The sequence below is a fragment of the Pararge aegeria genome, chromosome 21 (assembly GCF_905163445.1).
Source record: "Pararge aegeria chromosome 21, ilParAegt1.1, whole genome shotgun sequence".
Classification (NCBI taxonomy): domain Eukaryota; kingdom Metazoa; phylum Arthropoda; class Insecta; order Lepidoptera; family Nymphalidae; genus Pararge; species Pararge aegeria.
Genome location: NC_053200.1, coordinates 15,803,599 through 15,820,846, shown reverse-complemented (window position 1 = coordinate 15,820,846; position 17,248 = coordinate 15,803,599). Strand labels below are relative to the sequence as shown.

General features: G+C 39.9%; 1 protein-coding gene across 3 annotated transcripts in view; it reads left to right on the top strand.

The window, feature by feature from the left end:
* Positions 1–17,248, top strand: part of LOC120633063 (epidermal growth factor receptor substrate 15-like 1) — a 46,120-nt gene that overhangs the window by 13,394 nt on the left and 15,478 nt on the right. The window contains exons 4-11 of one of the 3 annotated variants that reach the window (XM_039903152.1): positions 151–249; positions 2,589–2,735; positions 3,411–3,521; positions 4,534–4,767; positions 5,661–5,836; positions 6,688–6,841; positions 16,215–16,238; positions 16,930–17,091. In XM_039903152.1, the coding sequence (XP_039759086.1) occupies positions 151–249; positions 2,589–2,735; positions 3,411–3,521; positions 4,534–4,767; positions 5,661–5,836; positions 6,688–6,841; positions 16,215–16,238; positions 16,930–17,091 (1,107 nt within the window). Of the gene's footprint in view, positions 1–150; positions 250–2,588; positions 2,736–3,410; positions 3,522–4,533; positions 4,768–5,600; positions 5,837–6,687; positions 6,842–16,214; positions 16,239–16,929; positions 17,092–17,248 lie in introns of all 3 variants that reach the window. The other 2 variants (XM_039903150.1, XM_039903151.1) reach the window with 2 other exon arrangements.

The following is a 17,248-nucleotide window of genomic DNA, read 5'->3' as shown; positions in this document are numbered from 1 at the left end:
ATGTCTATGACCAACTTCCTGTCATCTTTCTTGGTGTTATGGCCAGGGATACCTGTGCTTTCTTTATTAAAACTATCTATATATCTGCTTATTATATCAGTATACTACACTGTGGCTCGCTGGTCGCTAACCGATAGTTCTGTGTTACAGGCGGGACTGTTTGTGGCGTTGAAGCTGGTGGCACTTGCCCAGGCGGGCAAGGACATCAACATGAGCAACATACACTCCGAGACACCGCCGCCCAAAGTCGTGAGTGTTTGTGCTTGTTCACTACATCCCTTGTACTTTTGATTAGCTCTCTTTCTCCAGTCCAGTCTATGGTTTGGTTGAATGGTGGGAGGCTTCGGTGGCTGACCACCTTATCGATGAAGACGTTGCTAAGCGGCTTAGCGTTCCGGTACGATGTCGCGTAAACACCGATTATAGAAAGGGGTTTAATATTACTTACTTCCTAACAGGTTAGCCCGCTACCATCTGTGACTTACAATCAGGTGAGATTGCGGTCAAGGGCTAACTTTTAGTGGAATAAGAAAACTTCGACTGATTATCACCTGGCGGTAAGTTATGCCTGAGATGGTAGCAAACTACTTTTGGGGTTCAGTGTCGTGCACTTCATACATGCACAAAAGCACTGCGTACCCAAAATGATGCTTTTTCCTGTGCCAATGCGTTATTCTTTCTGCATTATGCCTACCCTGGTCAACAATAATGTGCAGGCCACTGGGTAGGGCTATGGCAACCCTAAATAGTTTAAATAGTTTCTACGTGGCATCGTACCAGAATCGTCTTTGGTAGGATAGCCACTCACCCGAAGCCTCCCACCTCACATTCCAACCAGTGCAAACCAGAGAAAATTCTGAAATTATAAATACCAAAATTGCCCCCGTCGGGGATCGAACCCATGACCTCCACTAATAAGACAACGCTTGCGCCAGGTAGGTCGTCAAAAGCATCAGCCATTTTGCACTGCATCGTGCACTGTTCATCATCTTAACAATCCATTACCGGCTCACTACAGGGCACGGGTCTCCTCCCCCAATGGCCTAGTATAATAAGGTTTAGGCCCTAGACCACCACGCTGGTACGTACAGTACAGTTACACGCTAAGTACAGTTTCGTGGGCTTCACACGCCTTTGAGAATACAATGGAGAACTCTCAGGCAGGCTTCATACGCATTTAAAAACACTATGGAGAATTCTCAGGCATGCAGGTTTTCTTAAGATGTTTTCCTTCGCCGTTAGAGCAAGTGATATTATAATTGCTTAAAACGCACGTAACTTACAAAAGTGGAATTCGAATCCCAGCGGATTCGAACTCGGACCTCCGAAAGAGAAAATGAAGTCCTAACAACTAGGCTATCACCGCTTTTATATTATGTTATTATAAATAAATTTAAAAAAATACTCAGGTATAGAGAACCCTCGTAAACACTATTTATCCTTAACGCTTAATAGCTCCTTGAATTAATGCCCACTCGACTCGACAGGTCTGGGGATGTAGACATCGAGCCTTCATTATCGCATGAAAATCGATTCAGTTTTGACATCGTTCCAGTATGATAGTTTCATATTTGGAATCCCGAATTGTATGCTTTATTTGTTGGATCGCCAGGAATGTATATGTAACTCTACTTCTAGCTGGATTACTATTATTTTCATATAAAGAATCCCCAATTGTAGTTGCATGCAGTGCATCCGCACTTGGTCAGCGTGAATGATTATGAGCTGCCCAAGAAAGGTTTAAAAGGTGTTTGAAGTGTACCAATTTGCACTTTGCCAGCGTGAATGATGATGAGCTGTCTACGAAAGGGATACAATGTGTTTGAAGTGTACCAATTCGCAATTGACCAACGTGAATGATGAGGGAGAAAAGGTGTTTGAAGCGTACTAATCCGTACAAGAGATCTCACCTGAGTAAAACCGCTTCCTTGCTGGCTGACGGGCGCTTGCCAGTTTTACACTGACGAGTTCGACCTTGGTGAGCGACGGGCGCAAGCAAAACACGGATCATCCAGGCCGCTGTCCGCCCGCGAACTCATCGCATGTGCTATCCGGACAAGACACCGCGAACTAGCATACCACACCAGCAGGCCCGCATTGTCGTGCATATGGGTTCTAACCAGGGTAGACATAAAACAGGAAGATCGCATAACATTTAAAAATTCTCCTTCTAAAGCATAAAGTTGTATGAAATTATTAGGGTTTATGTGTATATGTGAAGTGCACGCTACTGGCGCCCCGCCTATAGATGAAGGCGGTGTTGGTACCTCTGAAAAGGGTCATAGCCCTTTTTTTTTTTTTTTGTCGTGGTGGAAAAGCTTTATGGCTACCTCTGTCCTTTTGGGCAGGACAGAGGTTATGTGGGACTCGTTTACCCGAACTAAAAACCACCACGGCATGTCCCTCTCGTTGGATTTATTGGACGTCCGGGGAACCCGTTGTACACTTCCCAGACGAAATATACTCCGCCGTAACAGTGACATTCACTGCCGTGACCAGGATAGGGTCATAGCCCTGGCCAGTGTCCCCGAGCCCCACTGGGCCCTGGGCCGCTGGTGGTTGTCAATGACGGTGGCAATGTGTCGCAGGGCGAGCTGCCCAAGGTGCCGCCGCCGGCCGCGGCGCCCGCCGGCGCGCCGCTGAGCGACTGGAGCGTGAAGCCGGCGGAGCGCGACAAGTACAGCCAGCTCTTCGACTCGCTGCAGCCCAGCAACGGACTCATCCCCGGGAACAAGGTCAGCGGCGCACATCTACTCTCGCACTACGCCAAGGGTGTTGGGTAGATATAATCGCGACGGCGAGCCGTGCATGCGGATGCAAGCGCCTAGCGTCAATTTGGGCGGCCGATTGGCGCAGTTTGCAGCAACCCTGCTTTCTGAGTCCAAGGCCGTGGGTTCGATTCCTACTACTGGAAAATATTTGTGTGATCAGATTCAGTGTCTGGGTGTCTATATATATTGCTATTTATTTAGGTATATAAATATAAATGCGAGCAGCGTGGTTTAGCGGCGAAATAAATAACATAGTAAACTCATATCTGTCGTGTGAGTAATTTAAAAATGGAACGCTCTTTTACTCCTAAACATGGCAACCAAGAAGGTAACTTATCAATGGTTTTTTTTTAAATTTCGCACTGGCTTGCAAATAGACAACTGTTTATTGAAAAGTTATTGTTATTCGTCATTGATTTTGAAAAGTAATTTTATTTGACAAAATGAGTTCAAAGGAAAGACAGGTTTAAGAAGAGTCTATATAAAACTTGGCCACAACTAATGACAGCTTTTGCCGGCCGCTGCAGAAATGTACAATGTTTGGCGTGCCTTGAGCCAAAGCCTATTCTATTATTATCTATTATTATATTCAAAATATATAATAATTTTGCTCTACATGATAAAAATTCCACCTTGCAGGTCAAAGGAGTGCTGATGGAGTCCAAACTGCCGCTGGAGACGCTGGGCAAGATCTGGGACTTAGCAGATCAGGACAAAGACGGCATGCTCGACAGGCACGAGTTCATAGTGGTGAGTGATGGAATTTACTTGTTGTTTTGCTTTGGTATCATTTAATTTGTTCAAGTTCAGATGACCACAAGGTTAAGGTGGCAACAGGCAATACAGTGGGATTCGCTGAACCTTACGAAAATAGTCCTCAAATATTCAAATATAATTATTGAATTATTCTTTGATTCTAACTAGTACACTCTAATTTTTCATAGTTTTTGACATTTTTGCTAACGTCACTGTAGTTAAGTGTTCTTATAGGAAGATTTACGCTGCATTTTCGACGACAATAATTTATTTAATGATTTTTATTTAAAATACTTAAAATTGCGATGAAATAAACCAATTGATAAAAATAGCAATGTGGTTAGTTGGCTAAAAAGCCAAAGTTAAACTATAAATTTATGTTAGAAAAGAGCAATCTGCTGAGTTTTCTTGCCGGCTCTTCTCAGTGGAATCTGCCTTCCGAACCGGTTGTATCACTATAAACAGACTGACTTGACGTTTCAAAAGTGCTTATGAACTAGGCCTACTTGAAATAAATGATTTTTGATTTTTTTTGAATTTGAATAAAGTTAGACGGAGAAACTTAGCTCTAAAAGGATGAATGAATGTGTGAATACTTTTGTTTTGCACAAGAAATACAAATTTAACGCACTATACTCTTGCGAGTGGCCTATTAGAGTGGCTATTTGAAGTTAATTAGGATGGGGCGAGTACAAAAGATTCTACATGGCCGAAGTCCGCCGAAGCGGGCCCCACATAGATAAGTAAGATAGATAGTAGCTATTTGAATGTAGATTTATAATAATTTTACACCACCTGTCCGCTCTCGCTCATCTTGTCCTAATCCAAAGGTTGCATGGCAGAGATCGCTACTAAGCGATAAGGCCGCCTTTTGTATTCTACTTCTGTCTTTGTATTTCTATTGTTTTTTTTTATTTTCCTAACTTCATAGTGGTGTACAAATAAAGAGTTAAATAAATAAAATAATTAAAAAATAGTATCTCAACGGGACGCGTATTGGTTGCAGGCCATGCACCTGGTGTACAAGGCGCTGGAGAAGCACGCAGTCCCCACCACGCTGCCCCCGGAGCTGCGGGCGCGCCCCGCCCGGCCGCCGTCCCGCCCCCCCTCGCGGCCCCCGTCGCGGCCCCCGTCGCGGCCGCCGTCCCCGCAGCCGCGCGCGCCGCCCCCGCGCCCCGGCCCGCCGCCGCAGCAGCCACAGTCCAACGCCTCGCTGCTCGAGGGCCTGCTGGATTTGTCTGTGAGTACATCGCTGGGTGTGTTGGTACCACTCAAGTTTATGTTGATATATCTTTATATAACACTATAGAATATAATCCCAACTTATGTTATAAATGCGAAAGTAGGTTTGTTTGTTGGTCCCCCGTTCACGCCCTAACTAGGCAACCAATCGAGAACATTTTTGGAGGACGGAGAGCAACTTTTTTTTGAAGTTATACTTCTTTTGGGGCGATGGAGAAAAATGATGAGAGTGAATTTTTACGATGCGCGCGCACACCGACACCTGAATTCTACATCGTAAAGTTAGTTCTAGGTGGCATGAAAATCGATAACTATGTTCAAATTGTATATTCTAATATTTTTATACTTAGAACACGTGTTTCGTAACAGTACAAACAGTGTGAATAAATAAATATTATTACGTGAATAAAAGTTTTTTTTATTTAAATAAAATCTTTTTGATTAATTTTAATATTTATCGTTAATCACTACTACATTTTAGTTTTTTTTTTTTTCATACGCCAAAGAAGTATAACTTCTAACGCGAGTTCATAAGTACACACACTCTTTTTTTTTTTTTTTTTAAACAAATTTTTGTCTCTGGAAACTGAACGGTTCCCACGGGATTTTTGAAAAACCATAAAAAACTCGGACAAAGATCGGTGGCACCAGCTAGTAGTCTTATATATACTCGTAACAATAACTTCCAAAGCAGATAGCGGAAACACTATATCAATATTCGTTTTAGAGTAGTAGGTAATGTTTTTTTTTGAATACTAACTACTTTTTGTATGGAACCGAAAGAGCGCCATCTAGTAATAATACTGGGAAACTGTACTAAATGGCGCTCAGAGTACGACGCTACCACGTGTCCAGCACGTGTCCGACGTGAGCCCTGCCCCGTCCCCGCAGCCCCCCGCGCCGGCCGCGCCCGCCGCGCAGGCGTGGATGTCGGCGGCCGAGCGCGCCAAGTACGACGCGCAGTTCACGGCCGCCGACACCGACATGGACGGCTTCGTGTCGGGCGCCGAGATCCGCGACGTGTTCCTGCACAGCGGCCTGCAACAGGGCACGCTGGCTCAGATCTGGTGAGCCCTCACGGGCGGTAGCCCTCCGACCACTGTTTCTTATTCCACTACAAGATGGCCCTTCACTGCAATCCCACCTGGTGGTAAATGATGATGCAATCTTAGATGGTAGCGGGCTAACCTGTTAGTACGTTTTTTGTTCTATGAAAATGACAGATCATAATCGATTATGTTTCGATTACCTCCGATTTATTATAATAATTATAATAATATAAAGTACGTTTAAAATTAGAAATATTACTAACACTTTTTTTTTAGTGCCAAGTTGAGTAGTTTAAACGTTTAATTTAAATTATCAAATATATGAATGCCTTGCTTTGAAGCCAGACATCGTGAGGAAACCTGCATGCCTGAGAGTTCTACATCATGCTCTGAAAGGTTTGCGCAGTCCACCAATCCGCACTAGGCCAGCGTGGTGGACTACGGCTTTAACCCCTCCTCATTGTGTGAGGAGATCCGTGCTCTGTTGTGGGTCAGTAACGGGTTGATGTGGTGAAGATTATTCAAAATTCAAAATTTATTAATTTCAATTAGGCCTAATATAAGCACTTTTGAAAAGTCAAGTCCGTCTGTGTGTAGTGACTCTACCGCCGGTTAGGAAGGCAGATCCTACCGAGAAGAAGCCGGCTAAAAACTCAGCAGTTGCTCTTTTCCAACATAAACAATTTTCTATCTCGTCAGAGATGAAAGCGGAGCAGGATGCTTCCAAGCAACCTTGTCATTAAGAAAATCATCAATTGTATGGTAACCTCTGTAATAAATGTGTTTTAACATATTGCTTGTCACGACCGGGTTTTAAAATGGAATTGGTTCATGGTCGGGCAATGTTGTATCGTCGGGTGTGTTGGCAGGGCGCTGTGCGACACGGAGAGCGCGGGCAAGCTGTCCCGGGAGCAGTTCGCGGCGGCCATGTGCCTGGTGCAACGCGCGCTGCGGGGCGCTCCGCCCCCGGCCTCGCTGCCCCCGGAGCTGCTCGCCCAGCCCACAGCGCCGCCGCCGCAGCCGGTGAGTACGCACGCACGCACCCGCAGAGCGATTACGTATCTCGCGACTGACGAAAATGATGCAATCACTGCTAATTCATTTAGTTTATTCATGTTTATGTATTTATTTTAATCGCATTAAATTTTATGTTGTAACTGATCTTAAATTTTATGCGTAGAGCCTGAAATATAATATTATTATTATTATTATTAATGATGGCAAACGTCACTTTTCCATACAATAAATAAACAAGAGTGACGTATGACAGCAGTGATTGCAAGATTTACTCCTAGATACGTAATCACCCTGCCGAACACCTGAGTGTTGAGTGAGAGATTATCAGCCTACGAAGACGTCCTCGGAGTCCCCGTAGGCGGCTCGGCCACTTTAATTTTATTTCCAAATTAAATAGTGTCTAATCTGATACGCCCTGATGACTTCGGCTTTGCCAAATGAAAAGAAAAAAAGAAAAAAAATACTTATTATCAAAAACAACATTTACAGATTCTATGTTACCGATGGTACCCACACTAGGTATTCCTGTTTCGTGGGTGCCTATTTACAATTTAACAGCTTAAATTTATGTTGTCACTCGAATTACAGTCGATTAAACAATTCATATAATACAATTTTTGCTTTTGCCTGTTTTACGGAGCAATGTTTAATGTCACAAATACTAGTAACTTTATATAAATAAATGGACTGAAACGTTTAGCAAAGCTCGACTTGATTCTTGGCAACGGGACCTTAAAGACCCGACGTTCGTACATAGTATAATTTTTCAACTATATATTCGTAATAATTTCATTTTTAGACTGATTTATGCTAATTTCTGCCGTAGCGTTGCCTTATTTGGCATTTAATATCATTCATTTACCTTGACGTTCTAATAATAAGAAGGTATTGTAATTCTGCATGAAAACGTCAACAATAGCAATATACATGGCAATATACGCTTAGAAACTTATTGAAGTTATACTTCTTTTGGCGCGTTAGGGTACAATGGGTGAGAGCAAATTTTTACGATGCACTGTCACAAAAAACCAACAACCTGAAGTTAGCTATAGTCAACATTTTAATTTTTCAAAACAAAGTTTGATAATGTAATAACTAGATAATGCGTTATATAATAAAACTTTCAATGTTTTAAATACCTTTTTTTTTTTATTGTTAGTTTAATTTTTTCTACAAACGTGAATAAGGCAAAAGATAACAGTTTTGAAAAGACTTATCTTGTGACTAAAGAAGTATAACTTCTAACGCATATACATACACGTTTTTTAACATTTAGATTATTTAAATGTTTTAAAAATAGCACGGCCTTCCCTAAATTTCGACTCTGGCCTTGCTACTGCGTAGAATACGACGCAAAAGATTCCTCGTATAATTGTAGAGTAAAATTAATAAAATTATCAATGCAACGAATATGAAGCGATTTCTGTACGTTTCAGCTGCACTCTTTGATACCTCCAGCTTGATCACTCCTGCCAATATGTCGCCTTGCCAGCAACTTAGAAAAATAAGAAAAGATTAATAATATATCGTGTAGTAGTGATCATTTTTCCGCTGTATTACCAAAGTCGCCTTTGCTGTGAATTTAAGTAATCTGCTACTACTAAATTAATATTCTACGACAATATAAACATCGCCATCTTGCCCCCAAGGGAGCGTAGCTTGTGTTATGGGTACTAAGATTACTGACAAATATTTTTAATGAATAATATATATAATATACGTATACACACCCAGACACTGAAGAAAATTCATGTTCAGTCATTGGATAGAAGCAGGCGTTACTTTGCGGAATTCCATGATATATCATGAAAATTAAGCTTAACTCGATAATAAATAATTGAAAAGTCGACATCTCCCGACGATGCTTGAGAGGATACATTGTCGAAGATCTATTTGGTGCGGAGAAGGATTGAAGATATTATAAATTACACCATACAGATTCTACCCCTTTTCGCGGACTATAGCAGATTAAGCTTAATTTTCATAATTCGTGTTCATCACACAAACATTTTCAAGTTGTGTGAATCGAACCCACGGCCTTAGGCTCAGGAAACGGTCGCTGCCCACTGCGCCAACTGACAGGACAGAGGCAATTTGGCAATTTATAATTTTTCAAATTTTCTCTGGTCTGGTCTGCTGGGAGGCTTTGGCCGTGGCCAGTGGCGTGCACTTCATACATGCACAAAAGCTATGCATACCCTAAAATTGATATATAACTCGTATAGCAGAAGGATTTTTGCCGTTTTATGCTATTTTCCTGCTGTATGCATACCCTGGTAAGAAACCAATTGCACGCCACTGGCCGTGGCTAGTTACAACTCTACCGACATAGATTTAGTGTTCCGTTGCCATGTCGTGTAGAAACCGATTAGTTGTACGAATACCATATTCTCTAACAGGCTAGCCCGCTACTATCTCAGACTGTATCATCACTAATCTTGAGACTGTACACCAGCACGGCTAGCGTGGGCAGGAGACAAACCTATCGACGGGGAAAGGATAGAAACGTATCTTCTCCCACAGCTTTATCAACTCTTAGACCACTGGCGCACAAGTGGAAATAATATCCAAATAATGTATGGGTAATTATAAACGGGGGTAAACTTTTCCTGTTCCTTGTTCACGTGCTTTAAAAAAAAATAAAAAAATAAAAATAGTTTATTTCGGTAAGTGGCATCAATATATCGCTGAAGCCTTCTTTTAAGAGTAGTATTACTACCCCTGTGGCAGAAGACTCCGCTCTTCCATTACAATTAAAATAAACTTAACAAAATACATTAAAATGAAGGTAGGTAAACAAGAGAGACAATGATATACAAAAGGACAGACATGTTATAAAGAAATTTAGATGATAATAAAAAATAACAACCATATTATAATATACAAAATAAGTATGCGTGTTTCTGTGTATGTTTGTGTATGTGTGTATGTTTGTGTGTGTGTGTGCGTGTGTGTGTGTGTGTTTGTGTGTGCGTGATCAAAGTTTGTGTAAGACAGAATTTGTGAAAATTCACGACTGATAAATTCAATTTTATATAAAACGTTCTAATAAATATTCCACCTCACCTCGCTTTGGCAGTTGGATACGTTAATTATATCCCTTGTCGGGGGATATAATTTTTATCTCCTGCATGTGCTAGCACCGCAGTTTCTATATATATAGGAGGCTATATACATAGAAAAAAAGTCGCCCCATACGACACCTGATCAGCCGCCACCACGTGGCACCATTGTATGTTAATTAACGCCATTGCAATCACACCTGTACACATTAGCATCATCGTATTCCACGAGGCTGAACACAATGCGGTCCCTATAGTTCAGGTGCACTTTGCCGCCCGTTGATGCATCCAATTGTCTCGGCGCCACGAGCGTGTTGCCGATCCGCCATGACACGGGAATGTCGCGACCAGTTGTCCTGCAATAAATAACTGTGTCAGTAATATGCCTGAACGGTTCAAGGACAGTTTCCATTAGTGCGTCGTATCAGTCACGACTTGGTGCAGGAAAGTGGACACGATGTGCTGCGAAGGTTATGGAAAAAGCTGCGCTTCCTCTTTTTTTGTGAGCCGATACTCGGCGACCGCATAGCGGAGGTGAATGTAGTTAGGTCAGATAATAACCTAAGAAAATACATTAATGTTTACATATCGATTTAATTACGCTTATCTTAATTATTGAAGATTTTTGCGCTCGAGTGTTGCACCAGTTTGTTAACATTTATTCCATTCCAAGTTTCGAATTTGTACTAAGTACATAATTAAAAACTTAAAACTGAATTTGCTCCTTAGACATTACTGAAATGATCATCTTGAAATAGAACCTAGCAGGATTTTTACTAATATACAGCATAGGAAATTTTGAAGTGTATTTCAAACTTCACTTCCGTCTTCAAGAAAAAACGGCATTATATCACTCAGTTTTTAAAGTGGGATCTCATTAGCAAATAAGCCATTGTTTTCACATCAGATGTATCTACCAATTTTATGAAAAAAACTCTATTTAAATATATTACTTATCTTAAATATTATCCAGCGGGATTTAAAAAAAAATATACGGCTGGGGAAATTATTTGTATAACAGACTTTAGTTCCGTGTTTCAGAAGAAACAAAATTATTACACTAAATTTTTAAAGTGCGATCTGATGAGAAGCCCCTTTTTCATATCAGAAACACTAATCTTAAAAAATTCAAAATTCAAAATTAAATCTTAAATCTTATATCTCCTTATCTAGCAATGCACAATAAGCAAAGCGTGAATGAGTCCTTTTTCGTAGACGAGCTACTATTATATATATTACCCTGGACAAATTATGGAAATCTTCACTCCTGGTAGAACGAACATCGTTTCTCTAGCAATTAGTGGCGGTTGCAAAGGTTTTCTTTGACATAACGAGTAAATTCCCGCCGTGTTGTTAACTCGCTCCAGAACTTTCCCCGTGTCGGATCGAATCTCGAATATTCCATTTTTACAAGGTACCTAAAATAGGAGGTACAATTTTTTTTATTCCAGTGCATGGCTGCATTTACCTACAATCTTACCTGGTGCAGTCTAGATAATAACGGCCTAACCTGTTTGGGGTACGGTAGCTACATCCCTTAGTCGGTTTTCACGCGATATCGTACCGGACCGCAAAAACGCTTGGCGGCACGTCTTTTTCGATACAGGTAACCAGCCTCCGTTCAAGCTTCCCTCTACACCAGACCAGAGAAGAGAAAGTTCTGAAGTTATAAATCCCCAAATCGAACCCGCACTCGAAAACAGCGCTAACCGCTGCGCCATAGAGGTCGTTAAAGCTGACCGACTTAAAAAAAGTATAAACTATTAAAGCAATTCTTTAAAAGAATTACGCCTAATGCCTAAGTAAGTAACACCTAATCAAAGAAGATTCCTGGGCATACATTTACCTCCCAATCGATTTTCATCAACTTATAAAACCTAACTTGGTTCTTTTCATTCTTATGGATTAAAAAAAAAACCGAAATTACATTTTTTTCATCTGTCAAGCGTCGGTTTACGAGTCCCCTAAACTCTACGATCCGCTGAATCGGTGTCGTAACTTTAGACAACGACTAACGTAACGTAACGTAACGTCGTTTAGACATTCAATAAGAGTTCGTGAAACCGAATTTTTGTCTAGGAATAACCTAAATCACTAGGCATCCCATTAAGGCGATTCGTAGGTATAGTGAAAACAGGAAATAGTCGTTTTAAGAATAAGATGGTAAAAGTTTCATATCGTGCGGGGATTTTTGATTGCAGTCAGTAAGTCACTTTTAGTGATAAGGTAGCCTTTTGCCTCTAATTATTTTTATTATATTCTTTATTTATAACATACGCTAGAAAGATGTTTAAATAAAATAAATAAGTCCAAATAAGCCATCTTTGGTATCTTTAGTAACTAACTTGCTAGGTACTTATTCCTAAGAGCCATAGCACACGGCGTATTTTATACGCGCAGGCGACGCACAGATGACGCACGTATACGCGCTTCATACGAGATTTGAACGCAACCTTCTAACCTAAGCACACGGGGCGATCGTGAAACGCGCCTCTACTGCGCGTATACGCGCTGTAGTCGCTCGTAGCTTTTGCGTTTTGATCAGAAACTCCTCGAATTCAGTGTTATCGAATGTCATATCCGTCATTCCAAGAACTTTTTTTGTATCTAAAACCGGAGTTAACTCGCCAAAATACAGTAATGAGATCATGTATATCGGCAGAAGAACGGTAACTCATCACATTGAGGTAAGAAAACAACCAGTATTTATTTATTTATTATGTACCTATTTATTTATTGACCAGTTACAGTTCTAAATCAATCTTAAAAAGACAAGTGCACTTTGATTATTAATAAGAGAATAAGATTTATTTATTCAATATCATCATACATGTCAGATATGATATCGGAGTCATTTGTAACCGATTCATTGCTATCCCCATTTAGGAGTGAACTGCCAGATTTATTTCTTGACGCTGATTGATTACTAGGATATTGTATAATGTAAACGCAACAATCAGCGTCTACGGCGCTGAAGACGCGCGTTCCTAATACGCGCGTCGTCTGCGCGTTAAAAATACGCCGTGTGCTTACGCTCTAAGCAATTGTGGTTGATGTTATCGTATTATATGTATAACCAAGTTGTGGAAACTGCATTGGTTTATGTGATACAAAAATACGGCATTACTTTTATGTGTAATAATACTGTTTGTTTCCCATGAAAAGCTAATAAATAAATAAATAAATATGTATCTTTGGTGGTTACTCAAAATAAGCGTACCTTACACAATCCAATCATAATTTCATTCGATCTAAACTGAACTTCTGGTAGGCTTCTTATACATGGCGGCAGCCTTTGAGAACGGCATGGAATGCCTCTCGGATAAGCTAAAATATTGATCCCACAGAAGCTAGTTTTATATATTAAAAAAACAAGGTGCACTGAATTTTCGGTGTCCGCAAACGTATAGTTAGACAATTGATTGTAGGACTGTTGTGATAACAATATAAATATATAAATATACAACGAAAATACACACATCGCTATCTAGCCAAACACAATGAAAATATGGTCGGTTTTTATGACTTCGATAATAGTTTATTTTGTATTTCAGAATAGCAAAAATCTAAATAGCGAATGATTTCGCGTGTTCAATTAAAACAAATAAATTGTTAAATAAACTACGAAAATACACACATCGCTTTCTAGCCCGAAAGTAAGTGTAGCTTGAGTTATGTGTACTAAGATGACTGATAAATATTTTTATAAATAAAAACAACACCCAGACAATGAAAAACATTCATGTTCATTACACAAACATTTTCCAGTTGTAGAATCGAACCCACGGCCTTGGACTCAAAGCAAGCTGCCCACTGCGCCAATCGGCCGTCAAAATACTCTTGTGTTGTTGATATTAAAAAATATAAAACTTTTTTTTGTACCATTGTCTGTTAGTTACTACCATTTCAGTTTTATTGTTATTCTTTATTCAATAGAAAATAAAGTGTCCGTAATTGCTGTGATCAATTGGAAAGTTGTTACCTTGAAATAGATTTAACACATCATCGTCAATCTGTTCCTTTGGAGTGCAATTTTGTTGCGCAGTTTTGTTTGAAATCTAAATCAAAATTATTTATCTATTTAAACACAGATGAAGAACGTGGGCAGCAGCTAGTTATATTAAAAATGTGGTTCTGTTTGTTTATCCTTCCTTCCCGCCCAACCATTAGCAGTAGCATTTTTAGTAGTAGTAGAGCCGTATTACTGCCACCAAGCAGCATTGTTGCAATGCTGTGTTCCAGTTCCCACCAGTAGCGTGAACTTCATAGATGTACAAAAGCACTGCCTACCCTAAAATTGATATATTACTCGTAAAGGAGGAGATTTTTTTCCGTTTCATGCAATTTTTCTGCTGTATGCATTCCCCGGTAAGAAACCTAGTGCACGCGACTGGTTCCCACGGCACCAACGCGGGGGTGCTATTAGTTAATATTTGTATCATCTCAATAAATTGAAAAGTTAATATACATACAATGTTTACCTTGTACTCAGTCAAGGCTACATAGCATATACCGTATCTTCGCCGTCTGCCAACAACGTTACATGTACTGCATTCACTCCACGGAGTCCAACTAGTGAATATTACTAAATCTCTATTTATTGTTTTCGGTGGAGCTGGGTATGGCCCACGTGATGATGACGGTTTAACCTGAAGAAAATTCCCTTATTAAATATCTATAGTAATAATATAATTATAAAATAATCAATAAATATACTACGACAATACACACCTCGCCATCTAGCCCAAAAGTAAGCGTAGCTTCTGTTATGGGTACTAAGATGACTGATGAATATTTTTATAAAAAAAATATATAAACACTTAGAATATACATATAAACACCCACACACAGAAAAACATTCATGCTCATCACACAAACATTGTCCAGTAGTGGGAATCGAACCCACGGCCTTGGACTCAGAAAGCAGGGTCGCTGCAAACTGCGCCAATCGGCACTCTCGTAATTGACATTATTACACATGACGATAATCTGGTGAAAGCTCAAAAGGAAAAATTTTCTAAATAATTGGACCTTGCTCATGAGGTTACCGCCACGTGTTCCGCCATGTACCGACCTTACCGACCCCACCACCACCACCTCCACCCCCATCATCACCCCCATCATCATCATATAACCAACCCACCTGACCAGTGGTGATTATGGTCAAACTCTCCCGTTCGGAGATGCCTTAGTCCAGCAGTGGACTGTTATAGGCTCAAAATACTAACGACAGTATAATTCTCCACATCCGTCACTTCTAGTAGCACCAAACCTCCATAGCTGGTCTCCACTTTACATTGATACACGCCCGCGTCTTCGGGTCGCGTGTGGTATAGCGTCAACTCTCCATTGATAACTGCAGTTTCTCTCTCCCCCATAACGTTGAACGATAAGTTCTTGACTGACTGAAATATTTACAGCGTGAAATTTTTGAGATAATGAACACCTAAAAAGTCCTAAATCTTAGCATATCATACGAAGTTGTGTAAGGAGACTTAAACCAAATAAAGTCGTTTAAAATCTCTGTAAACCAAATAAAAGTTTCATGAAAAAGATCAAGTCTCTTTTCCGGAAACCGAAAACAAAACCTGATTTTTTATCTTTTTCTCATCACTACAAGTTAATTGAAAGAATCATTGCTTCACTGATTATCCATCTGAAAATTGTCTGTCGTAAACACTTTATTTTCAAAGGGTCATCAATATTTGGAATGGAATTATTGAAATGGTCTTTGGGAACAACCATCTCGTAACCTACCAATTTAATTAATCATTCCGATGAGATTTGATAATATGTAATTAACTAACATTAATTAATGATATTTGTTTGTTTGCTTTACCTCAGCGTACAACCATAAAATGTGCGTTTTTTCAAGTGGCGATACACACAAATTGCACGGCAATCTCGCAACCGAGCCCACGTATCCTCGTACGATTATGTTTGATATCTGTCCAGTTCTTTGAATTTTAGTCTTTCGAGATAGACAGTTGTGATAACGAGACCAAAGCTGAATCTGACTTTCAGTATTAAAAGCGCAGTGTTCCATGTTATTTTTATGTGGTATTCCAACCATCTGTTTATCTTGAAGCTTTTGGAATAACAAGTTATCATTTGCACTGTATACAAAGTTAATTTGAGACAAAAGAAACATTGCCACTAACCAACACATCTTTGCATATCTAAAAATAATTCGTCAATTCTGATAACATTTGTATCTGTCACCTATTCAGAGTATTTTTTTATAGAACCATTAATAAGAAAGAGTATTTATATTTTTATAATAGTTTTTTTTAATCTTTTCTTGCATACAAAAACAGGAAAAACTCCTTGACGCCCCAATGGTAAGTGAAGAAATACAACACACCATATTCTAAATACGTTTTTTAATACTAGCATAATTACAGGCGAGAGAATGTGGTATCAAGGCTTTACCATTTTGCCACCAGTTTAATCAACCGTAGTAGTTTTTAAAATAGCTGAACCTTCTTGTTCATGAAACTAAATACGTAAATCAGTAGGTACTTAATAAATGCGAAAGGTATCGCTTTGTTTATCTGTCTAACGTAACGTATGTAGCATCCTAGATATGGATATACGATACTTATTAATCCATAGATTCACCAGAAAAATAAAGCCATTGTTATTGATGCATGGCTTATAAATATACTTTTAGCGTACACAACTTAGAAAACAAAAAAAAATGCATGTAAAAAAGAGGGAAGCTACATTTTGGCCTTATCTCTACATAGCGCGGGATTTTTAATCTAGAATCCCTAGCGAGCACAATAACAAGCACAGCTTAGCGTGTTCGCTAGCGATTAAATTCTGTCGTGTCTAATAACAATACCTCCCTAATGTATGTAACGAACAAATTGTAATATTGATGTTCAAATAAACTTAAAAAAATGCGAATAATAAAAAATATTGATCATTTCATATCCAAGACTTTATTTCAAACAGATAATTACAAATTAAGCTGTATGTTTAATTTAATATATATCATGGCTGATGATAAAGTTATTTTGCGCTCAGAAACCGGAGCACGTCAGCCTGGGCCCGCAGCCCACGCCGGAAATGGAGGCGATAGCGCGGGAAGTGGACGCGCTGGCGCGGGAGCGACTGGCGCTGGAGGCGGAGCTGGCCGCCAAGCAGAGGGAAGTCACCATCAAAACCGGCGAAGCGGACAGTCTACAGGTGAGATATGAATATAAATGAACCTGATGATATTAAGTACTAACGGTCCCTCGCGACTTTATCCGCGTATAAGTCAACCTTAAAAGAGAAGAAAAGAAAGACATATGCTGTCGCGGACTTTTTTTTAGTAGGTACTTTTAAAGGGGAAAAATGCAAA